Source organism: Xylocopa sonorina, chromosome 7, assembly GCF_050948175.1.
Source record: "Xylocopa sonorina isolate GNS202 chromosome 7, iyXylSono1_principal, whole genome shotgun sequence".
Taxonomy (NCBI): domain Eukaryota; kingdom Metazoa; phylum Arthropoda; class Insecta; order Hymenoptera; family Apidae; genus Xylocopa; species Xylocopa sonorina.
Window position 1 is genome coordinate 2,422,501 of NC_135199.1, and position 17,270 is coordinate 2,439,770.

General features: G+C 34.0%; 1 protein-coding gene and 7 non-coding genes across 8 annotated transcripts; 4 read left to right on the forward strand and 4 right to left on the reverse strand.

Moving 5' to 3' along the window:
• Positions 1-890: 890 nt before the first annotated feature.
• LOC143425742 (U5 spliceosomal RNA) lies at positions 891-1,010 on the forward strand. The gene has a single exon (XR_013102073.1). It is a non-coding gene; the product is annotated as a U5 spliceosomal RNA (small nuclear RNA).
• A 2,438-nt stretch (positions 1,011-3,448) lies between these two features.
• On the reverse strand, positions 3,449-3,522 carry Trnat-agu (transfer RNA threonine (anticodon AGU)). Its single transcript has one exon. It is a non-coding gene; the product is annotated as a tRNA-Thr (tRNA).
• Positions 3,523-4,194: 672 nt separating this feature from the next.
• On the reverse strand, positions 4,195-4,267 carry Trnaa-agc (transfer RNA alanine (anticodon AGC)). The gene has a single exon. It is a non-coding gene; the product is annotated as a tRNA-Ala (tRNA).
• A 2,102-nt stretch (positions 4,268-6,369) lies between these two features.
• Trnap-agg (transfer RNA proline (anticodon AGG)) lies at positions 6,370-6,441 on the reverse strand. Its single transcript has one exon. It is a non-coding gene; the product is annotated as a tRNA-Pro (tRNA).
• A 592-nt stretch (positions 6,442-7,033) lies between these two features.
• Positions 7,034-7,105, forward strand: Trnap-cgg (transfer RNA proline (anticodon CGG)). Its single transcript has one exon. It is a non-coding gene; the product is annotated as a tRNA-Pro (tRNA).
• A 1,966-nt stretch (positions 7,106-9,071) lies between these two features.
• On the forward strand, positions 9,072-16,632 carry LOC143425507 (aromatic-L-amino-acid decarboxylase). Its single transcript, XM_076898372.1, has 9 exons — positions 9,072-9,108; positions 9,182-9,410; positions 9,592-9,825; positions 14,674-14,803; positions 14,986-15,246; positions 15,619-15,736; positions 15,831-15,921; positions 16,012-16,212; positions 16,330-16,632. Exons 1-9 carry the CDS (start codon positions 9,104-9,106, stop codon positions 16,630-16,632), a joined length of 1,572 nt encoding a protein of 523 aa, XP_076754487.1. The 5' UTR covers positions 9,072-9,103.
• On the forward strand, positions 10,246-10,368 carry LOC143425741 (U5 spliceosomal RNA). Its single transcript, XR_013102072.1, has one exon. It is a non-coding gene; the product is annotated as a U5 spliceosomal RNA (small nuclear RNA).
• Trnap-agg (transfer RNA proline (anticodon AGG)) lies at positions 10,697-10,768 on the reverse strand. Its single transcript has one exon. It is a non-coding gene; the product is annotated as a tRNA-Pro (tRNA).
• Positions 16,633-17,270: the final 638 nt, after the last annotated feature.

A 17,270-nucleotide genomic window follows, 5' to 3' on the forward strand; every position in this document is an offset into this window, starting at 1 on the left:
TTTATCACAGTATTATAATGATAATGTTATAATGTTTACCCTGAACGCTATTAATAAGTCAATACATATCACGGACGAGGCATAAGATAAACATCATCTTATCCAATACATTTTTGTGCTCCTAAAACTTGTTAGAATGCTTCGTAAAGTGCATTACATTGTTGTAATAATACATTGATAAGCTACTTATTCTCCACTAATTCATTTTTATATATGTAATTAGAATTGGATCGAATCCAAAGTTCAATAGAAATGATTAAAGTTAACAATAAGTATCAATGAAACAATAAATAAAGAGATATTATATATATATATATATATATATATATATATATATATATATATATATATATATATATATATATATATATATATTTTTTTTTTTTCGCGTTACACATGCACATTATATATAAGAATTATATGGCAAACTGTAAATCTTGCCTCATATTGCTAATAATCCGTACATTTGGTTAAGATGCGATATTAAATAATAGAAGCAAAAGAAAGGGAGGATGTGCTCATATCTAGTGACTTCATTGGTTTCGGTGATTAAATTGAATGTAATTTTAAACTCACCGCTTTGAATTATGGTGGGCAGGCAAAAATCTTTACTTACCTGCACGATCGGTACTTCAGAAAGTAGGACATAAGTTTCAGAAGATAAGTGGTATATTTTTCACTACGTTGGTGATAATATACATATGTACATGTATCTAGAAATGTAAAATATATAACGTTAAAGTTTAATAAGATTGGGATTTAATTGTGACATTTATTTTTTATTAATTCAAAGATGAAAGTAGTATGTACAACGTACACCAGATGGCAGATATTCTCACAAGTAAAAATGCAAGCAGATGTATACAATAGAATACAACACAAAAGCATCATCACATTGGTTCCCCTTCATTCCACGTATAAATCTTTCGCCTTTTACTAAAGATTTCCGTGGAGGGGAGCAATTAATGTTTATAGTACCAATTTTTTCCGTGCCCAACGAAAGTTGGGTCAAAAAAATTTGAAAATATAATTTTTACGGTTTGTATTTGATTGAAATTTTTGTAACTATTTTATAATAAAACTGTTCACAGAATTTGTGATATTCAGTACTTTACAACTTATTTATTAATTATCATAGGTAAGGATATTATATCCACATTTTTCGTAAACTGTGTTTCAAGTAATGTTTTCTTAATTTGTATTACAATTTTTATATAAGCACAGTCAAACTAATAAGTGAATAAAGCAATCCTCGATCTAATTATTTATAGGACCTAGAGTTTATTTTCCGTAATATACATAGATTATCAGAAAATTAAATTTTGTAAACAGCGTCAAAACTCCTAAAATTGGCTCTAATAAGGTTAATAAGTAGTCCAGGCAGGTAACTTTTAAGTCGTATAAAATGAAAAATTGAAATTGTAGTAAATGAAAGAATTTATTACATAGGAAGTAATTACTATGTACAAAAATTATTACGCAAAGTTTAGAAATAGATAATGGTAAAAATAATTCTACTACATATCACTAGATCTACTTTCTTTTATAATATTGTTGTGAGCGCCAGCTATGTACAAGCATGGCCAATTGGTGTTGATCGATCTCGACGTAGTCCTACTATGCGAAACAAGATTAGCTATAATCACCGCGTACACTTTAAAAACTACATTTTCATCAGAAACGACAAACCAAACTCAAAAAAGGGGCTGGTACCAACGTTCTGGTAAAAGAAGAATTAAAGTTTAAAATCATACAGACAAATCTGATAAATACAAGTGTCCTAGAATTCTCGGCAATCAAATTAAAAGCTCCCGAAAATGATAACATTTATATACTCGCAGCATACATAGCTGGAGACTATAAAACAGAATTTGTAACAGAACTAAACATACTATTTGAAAAATTATCATTAACAAACAATAAAAATTAATAATAACATTCAACATCCAAACATACTCCCAAACTTACTCAAATCCGCTATACCACACACGAAAGCAAGTCAAACAGGATACCCACCTCCCCCAAAATCCTTTTTGCATCTAGACAAAGAAAGCCTCACAGAACGCAACAAAACAACGTAAAAAAAAAAAATTGACGTAAACAAAAAAATATTACTGATTATAAACTAAAGAAATATAAAAAGAAAAGAATAGAATAAATCAAATCTTACTCTACTAAATACAACCAAATACACCAACTAACACACAAGCGACAAAAGCGTGGTAACTAAACAATTACTTTTAAGACTATATTGTAAATACAAAAAGCTCATATTACGTAAACCTAAGATCTCAAACCATCACTAGCTGTTCAAACTACGAAAGTCAATAGTACCATTATACTATATAAAATTATATTATATTATTATATTATAGTATATATATAAAACAAACATAAAATTTTGTATAGAAACGTGTCAACCTATACAAAGCAAATCTAATCATAAGAAAACGGAATAACCCGTTGTACCACTAATAGTGCCAACCCTAGAAATAGAGTACAATTATTGCAAAACCGACATTGACAAGGTTGTGCGTGTTCGCGTGTTTAGGAGCCTTCTATCTAATCTTAAGACAAATCTGTCCTGTATACATTTACATGCATTGTATATATTTGTACATATTTAGTTTGTTCAAAAACAAAAGAAAATGTATGTTGGTGCAGAATAGTAATCGATCGCGTTCACGAGATAACTAATAATTAGAAGCTGTCTAGAAGTAATCAGAACTGTTAAGAATTTTAGTACGTCTGATTTCTACGATATTATCGTACTAATTGTTGGATTATTTCAACAAGTCAATTTAGAAACAAAAATGACTCTTGTGTTAAGAAATAGAATTCTGCATATAAACAGGAGAAGAAATTTATTGGTTCGAGAGGTCTCTAAACTGTTTAGACCGGAGAGCCTTAAAGAAAAACACATACAGACTTTGCATCATTTTTTCTTAGTCAGTGGGACCCTAGTTTCTCTGTCGAGTGTTCTTACAATTCGTATAGCTCTCGAAGTGTAAAGACGTTCTTTTAAGCCTAATAATAAAAGTATTTAGTTGAATAGAGTCACGGACTTCATAATTTTTCTATCACCTATATCCAATATTAATAATAGATTAAAAATTTAGAAAATAGTACTGATTTCTTCCAAATGGCCAAGGAATACCGGATTCGTATCAATATTATGAGCGAAGGATTACCCTTGTATACTTTAGTTTCCGTATGAACACTGCGCTTTATAAGCCTTCTAAATCATTTTAGTTTTTATAACAGATTTTGGTCATTTAAGAATTATATTTGTGAAACGTGATTTTGAAGAAAAATATTTATTAACTGTTTACAAGTTGTTATTTCCTGAATTATTTCTGAGAGTGAAAAATTTTGTTGTAATATTTATTTCCTTACAATTATATTGCAAATAAAAATTACAATTCCTAAATTGTAATTTAGGAATTCTAGGCCCCGGAGGGATTCGAACCCTCGATCTCCTGTTTACTAGACAGGCGCTTTAACCAACTAAGCCACGGCGCCATTGTGTTGCACCATCTTTTATTTTTTTACTATTATAGAGATTAGAGCCATTGTTTATATAAATAAGTGGTATAATACAACGAAACAAATGTTATAAGAATTTCGCGTATGACATTAAAACTTTGTGTATGGCAACCACCGTAGTCGCATCACACTTCATGGTGAAGACCACCATCGAAAACACTCGACCCTCGAACCGAACAGTCAGGAGATGATAAACATCTGTTTTCTATTCTCTACTTTCTCTTCGTCTTTGAGGATCAAGACAGACGCCCTGGCTAATTTCTCCCTCCTTTCCGTTACTGATCTTAGGGAGTGTGATGGGTAACCATCAGAGGAGGAAAAGTTCAGTTTTCAACCAGTTTTCATAGGCGATCTACCACCTTCTTCATTTATCTCTAAGTTAATCTGGTTTTTGTTGTATTTTATTTCCTAATTTTATATATTCTATTCGTTGTAACGACAGTTTCTTTTGTACGTCACTCCGCATTCCCAAATGTGTTAGACAATAATATAAATTTTTCATTCGGTGTTTCTATGAGTATTTATTACGGATTGTTACATTATTTTTTTCTAATTCTCAGAGATCGATAGTGTTCAATAAATAATAGCATGAAACGCACAGATTATCAAAAATATTTTTTATGTAAATTATACATAATAAAAGACTTTTGGAGGCGCCGGGTATCGATCCCGGTACCTCTCGCATGCTAAGCGAGCGCTCTACCATCTGAGCTACGCCCCCATTGTTTACAGTGTTTTTATTTACGAGTTTTGTGTTTTTAGCTCTGTATTAATTACAAAAAATTTTTTTCACTTCATTTGCATCGATTTTATTTTAGAGTACATTCGTTCTGCTTATATTAATTTTGAAAATGGAACTTAGAAGTAACATTACTGTGTTGCTCGATACACACTAATTCATTATTTATAACTGTGAAAAATCGTATTGGAAAATCAATATACTATTAAATGTAACTATATGCAGATATTATACGGGGATATAATTGTGAGAATAAAATTCAGTCCGTTTTTCAAAAAAAGTTACTCGATATTTGCGAGACACGTTATATTGTTTAGAAAAAAGAAAAAGTATCCTACATTGCAGGTTCTGGGAGTGCTTCAAGGTTAATAGATGAATTACTTACAGAACAAACCGGAAAGAAAGTGCATTCTGACACAGTTCTACAAGTGTTCAACAAAACTAGATACCTTTAACACTAGAATTGTATGAAAAAAATCAAACATTAACTAACTTAGATTATTCATATAGTCGAAAGAAAAAGAAAAATGATGAATAACCGTTGAATGGTCATGAATTGCTTTGGAATGCTTGAAAGAGATTAGTTTTCAAAATTCTAAAAATTAATTACAGATATTGTATTCATCGCAATAACCATCTTTTCTGAATAAAGTTCTAAGGAATTTCGATCGCCGAGCTATATGAAATTTGAAGAGTTGGTAGAGGAGGCGAAGTGCACGTCGTGGAATTCAAGAATAAAATTTGACTTTCGGATATTTAAAAGCTGTCGAGGTATTAATAAAAAATTTGGAATATAATGCATAGAATTGTGACTATACAAATGTTACTTTTGATGGTAGTAGTAGTAGTAGACAGATCAGTATCTTTAGGATGTCCCATATAAAATCGATTCATATTTCACAATTTATTGAAGCATAGATTCGGTACCCAAAGGTTCAGAATCTCTCTTTATTATCAATACACAAATTAATTTGTTCAATAATTTCAGGTGAATATTACCAACTACCATACTCCGGCTGAGTAATATCGAAACTTTTTTATCAATATCTTGGAAACTAATAAATATCTGAAATTAAAATTTCAGAACCGAGGTTCACCCACTTTCTCCAACCACTCTTCCAATTTTATCGTCGATTGACGATTGGAGCTATTCAGCCTGTAGTTGGTAAGAACGTAAAATTTATTTACTTACTTCATATTTCCTTAATTCATGCGTCTGGCTTGCTCATCTGTGGTATCATGTCGCCATGTCATAAGAATTTGTGGAAACTCACGAAGGCATAATAATACTACTTAAGATATCTTTAGAGTTTCTGACAAGAATATTAAAATGCTTTTACTTGTAATTGTTAACAAGCGACATGTATTTATAAGTTAAAATCAGATACGTAAAATAAAAAAAGAAAATACTATAGTTCTGACAGGCTCTGATCACTGATCGATATGAAATCGCATTACAGTCTCACTTGATCTCGATATTTAGGCATATTTCTTCCATTTCGAAAATGTAGCGATTCCATTCTGGCTAATTAAATTTACATTCCTTTTGGAATGCCAACTTGCCAGCTACAGTAGTATAGCGTCCGGATCTGAATGTGGGTCAATATAAATGATTACTAAACCAAACTATTTACTTACTATATATTATACGAATGTTGTATTTCGTAGTGTAATACATTTAATGTTTCCAAATCAAACTCAACTTTCAGTATGAGTCTTGGTCTTGTAAGAAATAATAAAAAACGAAACAATTAGTTCTGGTTCATGGTAGCGTGATTCTTACAAAGAATTGACCATGGCAGTCACCACATTCATGGTCATATCAGGTATTATTCTTTGACTGTAATTGTTATTTGTAACACAAGCAATTCTATTGTAGTCATTAGCGAGCTGGAATTAAAAACGTATTTACATTCGTCAAATTCATCGTTCCTTTTACGGTTTTTATATTAAAAGAGAAAAAGTTGATGATCACAATTTACACAATTTGACATTGGAGGGTAGACTTCAATGCTACGCTATCGGTTGTTAAATAATCATTATATTCTGGCTATTTCTCTTTAAGTTTTAAAATTTAAAAAATTGGGCTCGTCCGGGATTTGAACCCGGGACCTCTCGCACCCTAAGCGAGAATCATACCCCTAGACCAACGAGCCAACTTTATAAATAATATTTTTATTGAAAAACCGATCCTGGAGAATAAATTATTGGAAAAATTAAAATTAGTTGAACGATGGCATTGGTAGAAGTTTGAAGTTTGTCAAACAACAAAAATATTGTTCTATTATATCAATATGTTAGAGTAGAAAGTTAGCATAGAAACGAAAAAGAAATCTTGTGTTAGAAAGTAGAATCTTTGTAATAAATCGTGAAAGAGACCTATCGTCGGGGCTCGAGTGGCCCACCAACTGTTTATACCTAAGGCCCTGAAAGAAAAACACGTGCAGACTTCGTATTGTCATTTTCTTTGAGCGAGAGGATCCCAGATTTTCTATCGAGTGTTCTCATTTTTCGTATACCTCTCGTTGTGTATAGATACCTTTTAAGCCTAACGGATAAAGACCTTTTCTTTCAAAAGAATACTATCGAGATTTAATTTCACGAACACATTTCCAACAACTGTTATATAATGAGTACTTTTTATTTCTGTTACTTCTTATGAATATTAATTATAATATCTTGACAATTAAATTTTATTTAGTCGATTAAGAGTTTGGTAATGGCTTGCATTAAAAAAGTTTCCAAGTTGGCTCGTTGGTCTAGGGGTATGATTCTCGCTTCGGGTGCGAGAGGTCCCGGGTTCAAATCCCGGACGAGCCCATGTAAGAATTATTTTGTCATTCCTTTTTATATTTTTTCTTGATTATTTGTTGTTCTGTGTTTGGAATGAAAATACAGATAGAGATAGGTTTTAGTAGCTTGAATTGTTCTAATATGAAATATTAATATGAAATAAAGTGTAAAGAATTTTGACACTACGTAATTGATGTATACAACAAAATAAGTGCAGCTATTTTATTTCAAATATGATTTAGTTTCTGTATCTATTGTGAAAAGTAATAATTTCTACCTCGGTAGTTATGTTCCCCAGAGGAGGAAAATATGAAATAATATTTCTTCCAAGTCATACAAATTTTGTAAATGCTTCAAAAGTATATTTTTATATAACACCTTTTGCAAATATGAAGCCAATATAGCCGTGTTTGTCGAATTCCTCGTCGTCTTGAACATTATCGTAATGATATATACGTATGTTATCCATTTGGTGTTTTACAAATTACTGTCGAATTTGTTTCTATAATGATTTTACCGTTAACTAAAGTTCAGGACGTCGGTAGCATAAATTGTAAAAAAAAAAGAACTATCCACCAAGCAGAATGTTGCGAGAGGATATAAAAGGGACAGTTCTGCTACTATTCGTAGTCGAGTACGTTCTCCTTAACGCGTCGGTTGTAGTTGAATGAAATCAAAAAGTTTAATTTCCTATATTACATTTCGGACATTCTTATCTTTAGACAAGGTAATTTACTTCACTTCTATACTTAATTTCTTTTGATCGAACATATCGTTTTTAATTATTTCAATCAAATAGGAACTGAAGGAAATGAGATTCTTCCTACGTTATTACTAAACTGTATTATTTAATTTACTGCGTATTCAATTCTATTTCAGTACTTTTAATAAGTAAACCGTACGTAAAAAATATGAGCATCGTTAAAGTGTTACCATAACTTTAATATTCGGATATAATTTTAAACGAAATACAGTATACCCGGAATATTATGTAAAATAGAAGTATTTATATATAACACAGTATCAACACATTATATATAACACAAGTATTTATATATAATAGTTTAATACAGTACCAGAAAATATGTCGATAGGACTCCATACCGTTATTGCTTAAAAAGTTCACTTTTATTACTTACTACTTCTCCTATGTATTTCATAATAATTTCCTTTGAAAAAATGAAGGTCGTTATGCACGAGCGTTTTCATTTTATAGACTTCTCGGTATTTCAAATTAGTTCGAGGAGGCTCCTTATGTACGTTATAATTTTATGTGCAATGTGCGGTATTGTATATCCATGAAAAAAGAACTGTTTAAATAATCTGTTTCTCCTTGTTAGTAAGTGTCATAATAACATGCGATTATTTTAGTATAATAAATGTATTGTTGTTTGATTAATAGTTATAACAATTTAATTGTATTGAAAATTACAGCGTATCAAGCTAAAATAATAATAAATGTTCAACTTGCCTATTGAGTAATTTGTGTTGAGAATTATTAACTGGATGTATTTTTATTTCATTAGTTGACAATATTAAAATTAATTTTTCAAGTGCAGCTATTTGGATAGTAAAGGCTAGGATTGGTTAAATATTTTGGATAGTATCGAAAAATGAGATACGCGAATAGAAATGTAGATGCTTTCTAGCGTCCAGAGTTGTATCGTAAATTACGATATTAAATCAATTAGAGGGTTGTTCATCTGCTAGCATTTATTTCAAAGCGACATTCCTCGAAATAGGTGGAGCTTTTCCGTTTTTGTTTTAAGGCACGTGTTAATTGATTATTTTTTTTATATAATCATGGAGAAAGCAGGAGAAAGTTTTCTGTATCTTAGCATTTAAATTTATCCGCCGTGTTGAACAGACTCATTTTCTCGGGAACCGTTCCCGACTCGACACGTACATGATAGTTTCCTATTCCTCATTATTTGATCTTCAGATTCCGTGATAATATAACAAATATTTCACTTGTTAGAAACCGTTAGTTGAGCTTCGGATGAAGTTATTTTTTTTTTTAAATATATGACGTTGGTAATTTGTGATAAGACGGTATAAGTAATTAAGTTTAGATTGAATTGCTTGAATTTCATATAATTATAGGTTCACTTCTAAAAAATTCTGCCCAATAATGGATTTAGAGGAATTCCATGAATGTTTGAAGGCTGTCATTGAATTTACGATGAATTATATAAAGTCTTTAAGAGAGGTGGATGTTCTCCCGAATGTCGAACCAGGGTATTTGTTGAAATTGTTGCCAGAAAAAGCGCCAGAGAAAGCGGAAGCTTGGCAGGAAGTGCTGAAAGATGTCGAAAAATATATTGTACCAGGCGTAAGTATATAAAATATACCCAAGTTTCAAATTGTTCACACGATACTTGTAAAACTATTTTTTGCTTCTGATTTGCTATTGTTTTACTATGAATATAATTCTATCCGCAATATATTGTTTTATTATGAATATACTTCCATTCATAATATATTTTATTATTAATTAATTATTATATTTGTAGCTAACCCATTGGCGTTCGCCACATTTTCACGCATTCTACCCTGGAGGACACTCGCATCCTTCATTCATTGGAGAAATGATATGCAACACTGTTGCCTCTGTTGGAATTTCGTGGCTCGCATGTCCCGCCGCTACCGAACTCGAAGTTGTTATAATGAATTGGGTTGGGAAATTATTACACTTACCAAAGGAACTTTTAAATTGCAGCGAAGGTCCTGGTGGTGGCTCGATTCAGGTGAGCAATTAATATTGAATCAACACGAAAGGTTAAAATACTTACGTTTTCAACTCAGTGTTTAGAATAAATGCAATTTTATTTTCTATGGTTCATCCTTCTTAGGATAGATATTAAATTGCGTTTAAATTGCTTTTAATATTTCCATACAGATTGTAGTTCAGTAAATTGACATAAATTGAAATCATGCGTAGCTAATTTTTTAGTTTTTTACGCCAATAAATGGACGCGGGAGAGAATCCTAAATAAAAATGATTTATTAAAATTTTGTGTACAAATAATTATTAGTAACGCATAATAAATTTTACGTTTTAATGAAACGGTATGGGTTAATGTACTAAATTGACACTAGAGGGACAAGTTTCTCGCTAGTAAAAGAGGGTTCAGTACAGCATAACTGTCGACCAGACAGGGGGATAAGTACTCTGGTTTCCCTTCAGATCACGTATAAATCTTTCGCCTTTTACTAAAGATTTCCGTGGAGGGGAACAGTTGATGAGTCTAAAGTATTAATTTTTTACAAGTACTCGACGAAAGTCGAGTCGTCTGTTAATTGAAACGTAATTTTTTTTAGGTGAAGTATATAAATTTTTAGAGATAAAAAATGTCATTGAAAGTGATAATGTAAGATATTTCAACCAGTATATTACATAAAATTTATAATTGTGTAACAAAATCGACAATGTACATAATTATTATTTCATGGTTAATGCGTGCCATTAATTTGTGGCTTATGCTATAAATAGCTTCCTTAGCTTATATAATTATATATAATACGCGTATATTTTAAATACAACTGATTAATGCTATGGTTTATGGTGTCCATACTATTATTTATGTAAAATATATTTCGGCTAAAAGAAAAAAGGGAGGGCTCGTCCGGGATTTGAACCCGGGACCTCTCGCACCCTAAGCGAGAATCATACCCCTAGACCAACGAGCCATTTTACCATTTTCCATTTAAATACTATTATTGACTGGAATAGCGTTACATGTAATATTCAGTATTTTATAATGTGTCTAGTGTTTATAATTGCGTTTTTCATCCAGGAACATCTGACGCATTGCGCTAAGCGTAGGTGAACTTTCGATACTTGTTTTTGGTATGGTTTGAGATAGGTGTTTTTCCCTAAACTAGGGAATAATTGTAGCAAAACTTATACACATCAGAGGTGTGGTTCATCCTTCCTTGCTATTGGGGTGAGGGATGGGGTGGGAGGGTCAGTTAAAGTTTGTTAGTTGGATCCATTATTTTAAGTTAGTGGGTTAGTGTTTTTAATTATGGGTATTTGTATTTATATATTTACATTATTCGATATTTACAAGGTTGTAGGCTACTTGATAAGTAATGAGGGATAAGCAAGTCAGCTTGGGTGTTACGAATGTGGCGGTGAGCAGTGGGAGTGGCCCCATGTGGCCTTGCAAGTGGTTTGTATGTTTTTCATGTGTGGGTTGGGTGGGCTGGTAACCTTGTGATAAAGTTAGTTACTATTTGCGTTATATGGTCCTGCACTGTGAGTGTGTTTAGGAGCCTGTGTATGTCGATGATGCGTGTGCGGCTTGGGTGGTTGGCAGCAACTCGCAGGCATTTGTTTTGTGCACTTGTAGCTTTTGTGTGTGGGTGGGTGCTGCTGTGTGTTGTGTATTCTGATTGTTTGTGGGACTTTCTTCTTTTATGTGAGAGGATGGCTCCAGTTTTTCCAGTGTTTGTTTTTAGTTTCCATTTGCTTGTTCGATCTATGATAAAGTGGATTGCGTTTTGTATGCGATTAATGTCTTTTTTCGAGGCTGTGCTGGCTGTGTATAACGCAATATCATCTGCGAATCCTGCTATGCGCACGTCTTTGGGCAGGTTGCTGAATGCATGTGCTATAAATGCATTGAAGAGGTTCGGGGAGAGGACGGAATCCTGTGGGACGCTGGCAGGTATAAAGTGTGTGGCTAAGGTGGATTGGTTGACTTTGACTCTGATTTGACGATTAGTGAAAAAGTATACGTTAGGAGGTGACGTGTTAGTCCTTCGACTCATACGGAGTCGAAAGCTTTTTCAGTGTTGAGGAGAATGAGGGCCGCGGTTTCTTTTTCTGACATGTGCCTCTTGAGGTCATTTATGACTTTTGCAAGTTGATAAATCGTGGAGTGTTTTTGGTGGAATCCAAACTGGATTGCAGGGATTATTGTTGTCGACGATATGTTTAAGTCGGTTTAGGATGATTCTTTCGGTGATTTTTGAGAGGCAGGGGAGGAGACTGATTGGACGATAACTGGAGGGTTGGGAGGGGTTTTTATTTTATTTAGGGGTGGGGATGACCGTAGCTAGATTCCAGATGGTAGAGAAGTAGGAGTACGTGAGAATAACATTGATTATGTAGTTTAAAGGAACTATTGCTTTTTTTGGTAGATTTTTAATGACGATGTTGTGTATGTTGTCATGACCAGATGCTTTATTGTTTTACACTTTCTGATGATGGCGGAGATTTCTTTAGGAGATGAGAGCTTGATTGGAGGGCGGGGGCGCTTTGGAGTAGGGCGCTTGTTTTCCAAGAGCTTTCTTAACAGCTGCGTTTATTTGTTGCGCGAAGAAGGGTTTCCATTTTTTATGTATGTGTGGTACTGCGTTGCCAGGGTGTCTGCTTTGTCTGAGTCTGTGTACACTGGGGGATTGGTGGATGTGAGCTGTGCGACTGTTTTGTGATTTGTCGTATTAAAGAATTTGGTCATTTTCCAAAAGCTATTGTCGTTTAGGTTTAGTGCTTTTAGTTTGTTTTCCCAGTTACTGTTACGCGAGGTGGTGAAGAGATATGTTACCCTTCTGGTATACCGGTTCAGGAGTGATTTGAGACCTGTCGTTCTAAGGGTTTGCCAGAGTGCTCTTAGCCGATTCTTCCTCCTAACCAGGTCGGTGATGTGGGCGGGCAGTTTAGGTTGGCGTACTTGGATCTGTTTGTGTGGGATTGTGTGGTTTGCGGCTTCGGTGGTGATGTTGGTAAGACGAGATGGTTTTTACAAGATATCATCTGTGAAGTGCACTGTGGGTTTGGCATTTGGGATGGCTTCATTTATGAACGCTTTGTATTTGGTCTATTTTACGCGGCTATAGTCAGGCCTGGTGATCGCGGCTTGAAGAGGGTGGGGTGGGATGGACAGCAAGTCATATATGGCAGATAAGTGATCAAATGGGCCAGCAGTGATGGTACGAGGGTTTGTTATTGCGTGCTTTTCGTTTGTAAGGGTGAAGTTTTTGCTGCTCGGATGGAGCCATTTGTTGAGGAGGGGATGAATGTTGGATGGTAGGGATGGAGATGGTGATTGGGTGGTTTGTGATAAGATCGTAGATGGTCTTTTCATTGCGATTTTTGGTTTTATAATGCCAAAGTTGATATCTGGCATTGAAGTCACCTGCCAGGAAGGCGGGGGTGTTGCCAAGTAATGTTCAGAGGTCTTGTATGATGAGATGGGAATTTGGAAGGTTGTAAATGCCTATTATTGTGAGTGTATGATTGTTAATTTTGATTTTTGCAGGTACTGTTTCTATTGATTTGTTTTTAGCGGTTGGGGGGGGGGGAGGGGGTGGGTGCATTCAATGTATGAGATTTGTTTTTTGATTAATAGCTCAACACCCCCGCCGTGTGTAGGGTGATCGTAGACCTGATTGTGCTGTAGTCTTTGATGGTTAGCTTTGCGGATGGGTAAAGTAAAGTTTCGATTATAACTGCTAGGTCAATGTCATTTGTGTGTAGTTTATGTTGAAGTTCAAGTGTGTGTTTGCGAATGCCTTGTACATTGTAAATCATGAGGGTAGGTGGCTGAGTTCGGTTAGGAACCATTTTGTTCAAATATGTGGCTGTATTTTAGGGTAGCCTTTGCTTTGGTTATTTGATCTGTTTGCTGGTTTGGTGCTCGAAGTCTTTTTGTATGTCGCATGATTGGAAGATGGATGGGATGGGAGGCCTCTGAGTACGTATTTCCTTTTGAGCTTTGATTTGAGTCCGTACCTGTGGAATTCTATGTTCTTGAGTTTGAGCATTGCTGTGATTTGCTGGTGGTCCTAGGGATTTGCTGTTTTTCGTTATTTTTGTCAATTCGCTGATGAATAGGTTGATGTCGATTGGGGTTCCATTAAGAATAATTGGCGGGTTTTTTCCTTGGAAGCAAGTTCTGCTGGCGACTCCGGGGCGTTCGATAGCAGCGCAAAGGAGCTCAAAGTCGGTACGTTTGCCACTTCAGTGTACGTGTTCATTTCAGATTCGGTTTCTGTTCTCGGCTGTTTTTTAGTGCATGCTTTGGGGGGTTAGAGAGGCTTGTCTTACTTGTTCCATTATTTCTTGTTCTTGGTTCGATGGTATAATATGTATCTTGTTTTTGGCTGCGACAGTTGATTTCCTCGTGGTTAGTGGCTTGTAGACCTGAGGTCCCACATTAGGTCTGCGGCGCTTGGTCACAGATAATTTTCCGGTCGGTCCTCGTAGGGATGTCCATACCCTACGAGGGCTAGGACAGGGAGACCAACGAGCCGATATATCCACTGATTATATTATTCTTTATAAAATAATCTAATGTTATAACATTTACTGTAATTTATAAATATTGTTTTCTACTAATATTATTTTATTCCTGTCGCTTGGATATTTTAGTTATCTGTTGCCATCAATATGCGCTATTATTTATATTGCAATTCATGTTAAAATTGTTCACTTATTTTATCATATCGTATTTAATAAATGTTATATTTCAAGCACATTCCATAACTATTGCGGTTCATAATAATTAAAAATTGAACACGTGTATTTTACTGCAAAATCTTTTAATTATATATTAATTGATACAGAAATTTCTTTGTTTAATTAGGGATCAGCCAGCGAGACCACATTTTTCTGTTTAACATTAGCGAGGGAGAGCGTGGTGACTCGTACGAAACGTTTTCATCCAGAATGGGACGAGCATATTATTAGGAGCAAATTAATTGCATACGCATCTGGTAACGATTACGTATTGTATTATCTAAGAAATGAATTGTTTATAATTTTTAGAAACCTTACCATTACTCTGCTTTAAGTTACATAAACGCTCGATTGGAGAAGAAAGTATTTCTACTTTCTGTTCAATCATTAATTGCGAGTTTCCTGTGAACGATTCTTGATGTTTCTTTTTCTTTTACAGACCAATCGAATTCTTCAGTAGAAAAGGCAGCAAAAATAGCGACGGTTTCGCTCAGACTTTTACCTAGCGATGATGAAGGCTGCCTGCGAGGTGAAATGTTTTTAAAGGCGCTCGAAGAGGATGTAAAAAAAGGTTTGATACCGTTTTGCTTAATTGCCACTTTGGGAACCACTCCCACGTGTGCTTTCGATAAACTTGACGAGTTAGGACCCATTTGTAAAATGCACAATATATGGATGCACATCGACGCTGCTTATGCAGGTCAGTACTTTTCTATTTAATAATTATCGTTTAAGATTCTTTAAGAAATTAATTTGTAACTGTTACGTGACGTATGTGTCTATCTACAAATGTATAATATACAACACACATTAGAGAAGATAGAGAGAGAGAGAGATGCAGAGAGAGAGAGAGAGAGAGAGAGAGAGAGAGAGATGCAGAGAGAGAGAGAGAGAGATGCAGAGAGAGAGAGAGAGAGATGCAGAGAGAGAGAGAGAGAGAGAGAGAGAGAGAGAGAGAGATGCAGAGAGAGAGAGATACAGAGAGAGAGAGAGAGAGAGAGAGAGAGAGAGAGAGAGAGAGAGAGAGAGAGAGAGAGAGAGATACATCGTAAAAGAATTATTCCAATTATAGGAACTGCTTTCATTTGTCCTGAATACCAACATTTAATGTCCGGCATCGAATATTGTGACTCTTTTAATGTTAATGCCCACAAGTTCATGTTGGTGCATTTTGACTGTTCTTTATTATGGTGTGTATTATATATATGTACATATAATAATCAATTGACAATTGTATACTTTGCTCCTTTGGAATTAAGTGAATCAATGTCTGTTAAATATTAGGCTGAAAGATAGTACGAAAGTTAAAGAAGTTTGCAACGTAGAAAGAGTTTATTTACCCAATAGCGAAGCAGAAATTATCCCGGATTACAGGGTAAATACTTGTTTGTTTCTCTAATGGCTTAATTTATGTTATATTAAAATACTAAAATAACATCAAACGTGTTTTCAAATCATATATCAGCATTGGCAATTTAGTTTGGGTCGTCGCTTTCGTTCCATGAAACTATGGTTCGTGTTACGTATCTTCGGAGCGGAGGGCATCCAAGAACACGTAAGGCGTATGATCAGATTGACGAAAATATTTGAAAATTATGTTAAATTCGACAATAGATTCGAAATAGTTGGGGTACCGTCTATAGCTCTTGTTTGTTTTAAAATCAAGGTATGTATTTTAGAGATTATTAAAGTTTATTAATACGACATTCGTGGAAAGATGTACAAAGTAGCTACAGATTGAAAATATATTTATAACTTCGATCTATCTTATTACTGATTCCAGGGTGACAACGAATTAACCAAAGAACTTCACAGACGTCTACTAGCTGATCGGAAAGTTTTTCTGACTGTTGCCACGTTCAAAGGTAAAATGATGATTCGATTTATGATGGCCAACAACTTATGCGAAGAAGTGGACGTTACTTTTGCGTGGAATGAGATAACGAGACATACAACGGAAATTTTGCAATCCGTTGCCACGCCTATAAAAAACAATTCACAGAAGACTTTCACTAAATCCACGACCGATGTAATGATAAAGATAGAACAGTTGAACTTGGAATCAAAATTTCATAAGATATCCTAGTGGAGTACTATGAATAACGTTGGTTGAAATTACATCGATGAATTTGAAAATGAAAGAGTGCAGTGGTTTGTTAACGTTGAACTTAAACCCTGGCAACGATAATTAAAATTTTAACGTATCTGGTGTACTCAAAAATAATTATTTAAATTTTAAAATTCGAAAAACTAGTTATAAATAAATTATTAATAATGGATAAACGACTTCGATCGAACGCATATAATTTATGTTACGAAAATAATGTATGCACGAATGAACATTTGATGAAAATATTTGATAGGCTATGTACTATCGTTTTGATTTTAATATCGTAGAAACATTTTAATTTATTATGAGTAGTATTAATTTGCACTTATTACCATTACTGGTACAGTAATATTGTAATTTATTGTACATTATTTAAACTAATAAAATAATTGTATTCAATAAGAGGTTACTAAAGAAAATGAGTTTACTGAAAAATTAATTTCTATACAAAACTCTCTATTTATTATATGTTGCATGTATTTTTTCCCCGAACGCTTTCAGTGATTTCTGATCCACGTAAGCTGAAAACGTAAGCTGACTAATTTCACTGAACCATCACGAGCGAAGGGTAAAACACAATTTGAAATCATAGTTGGCTATGATCGATATTCTCA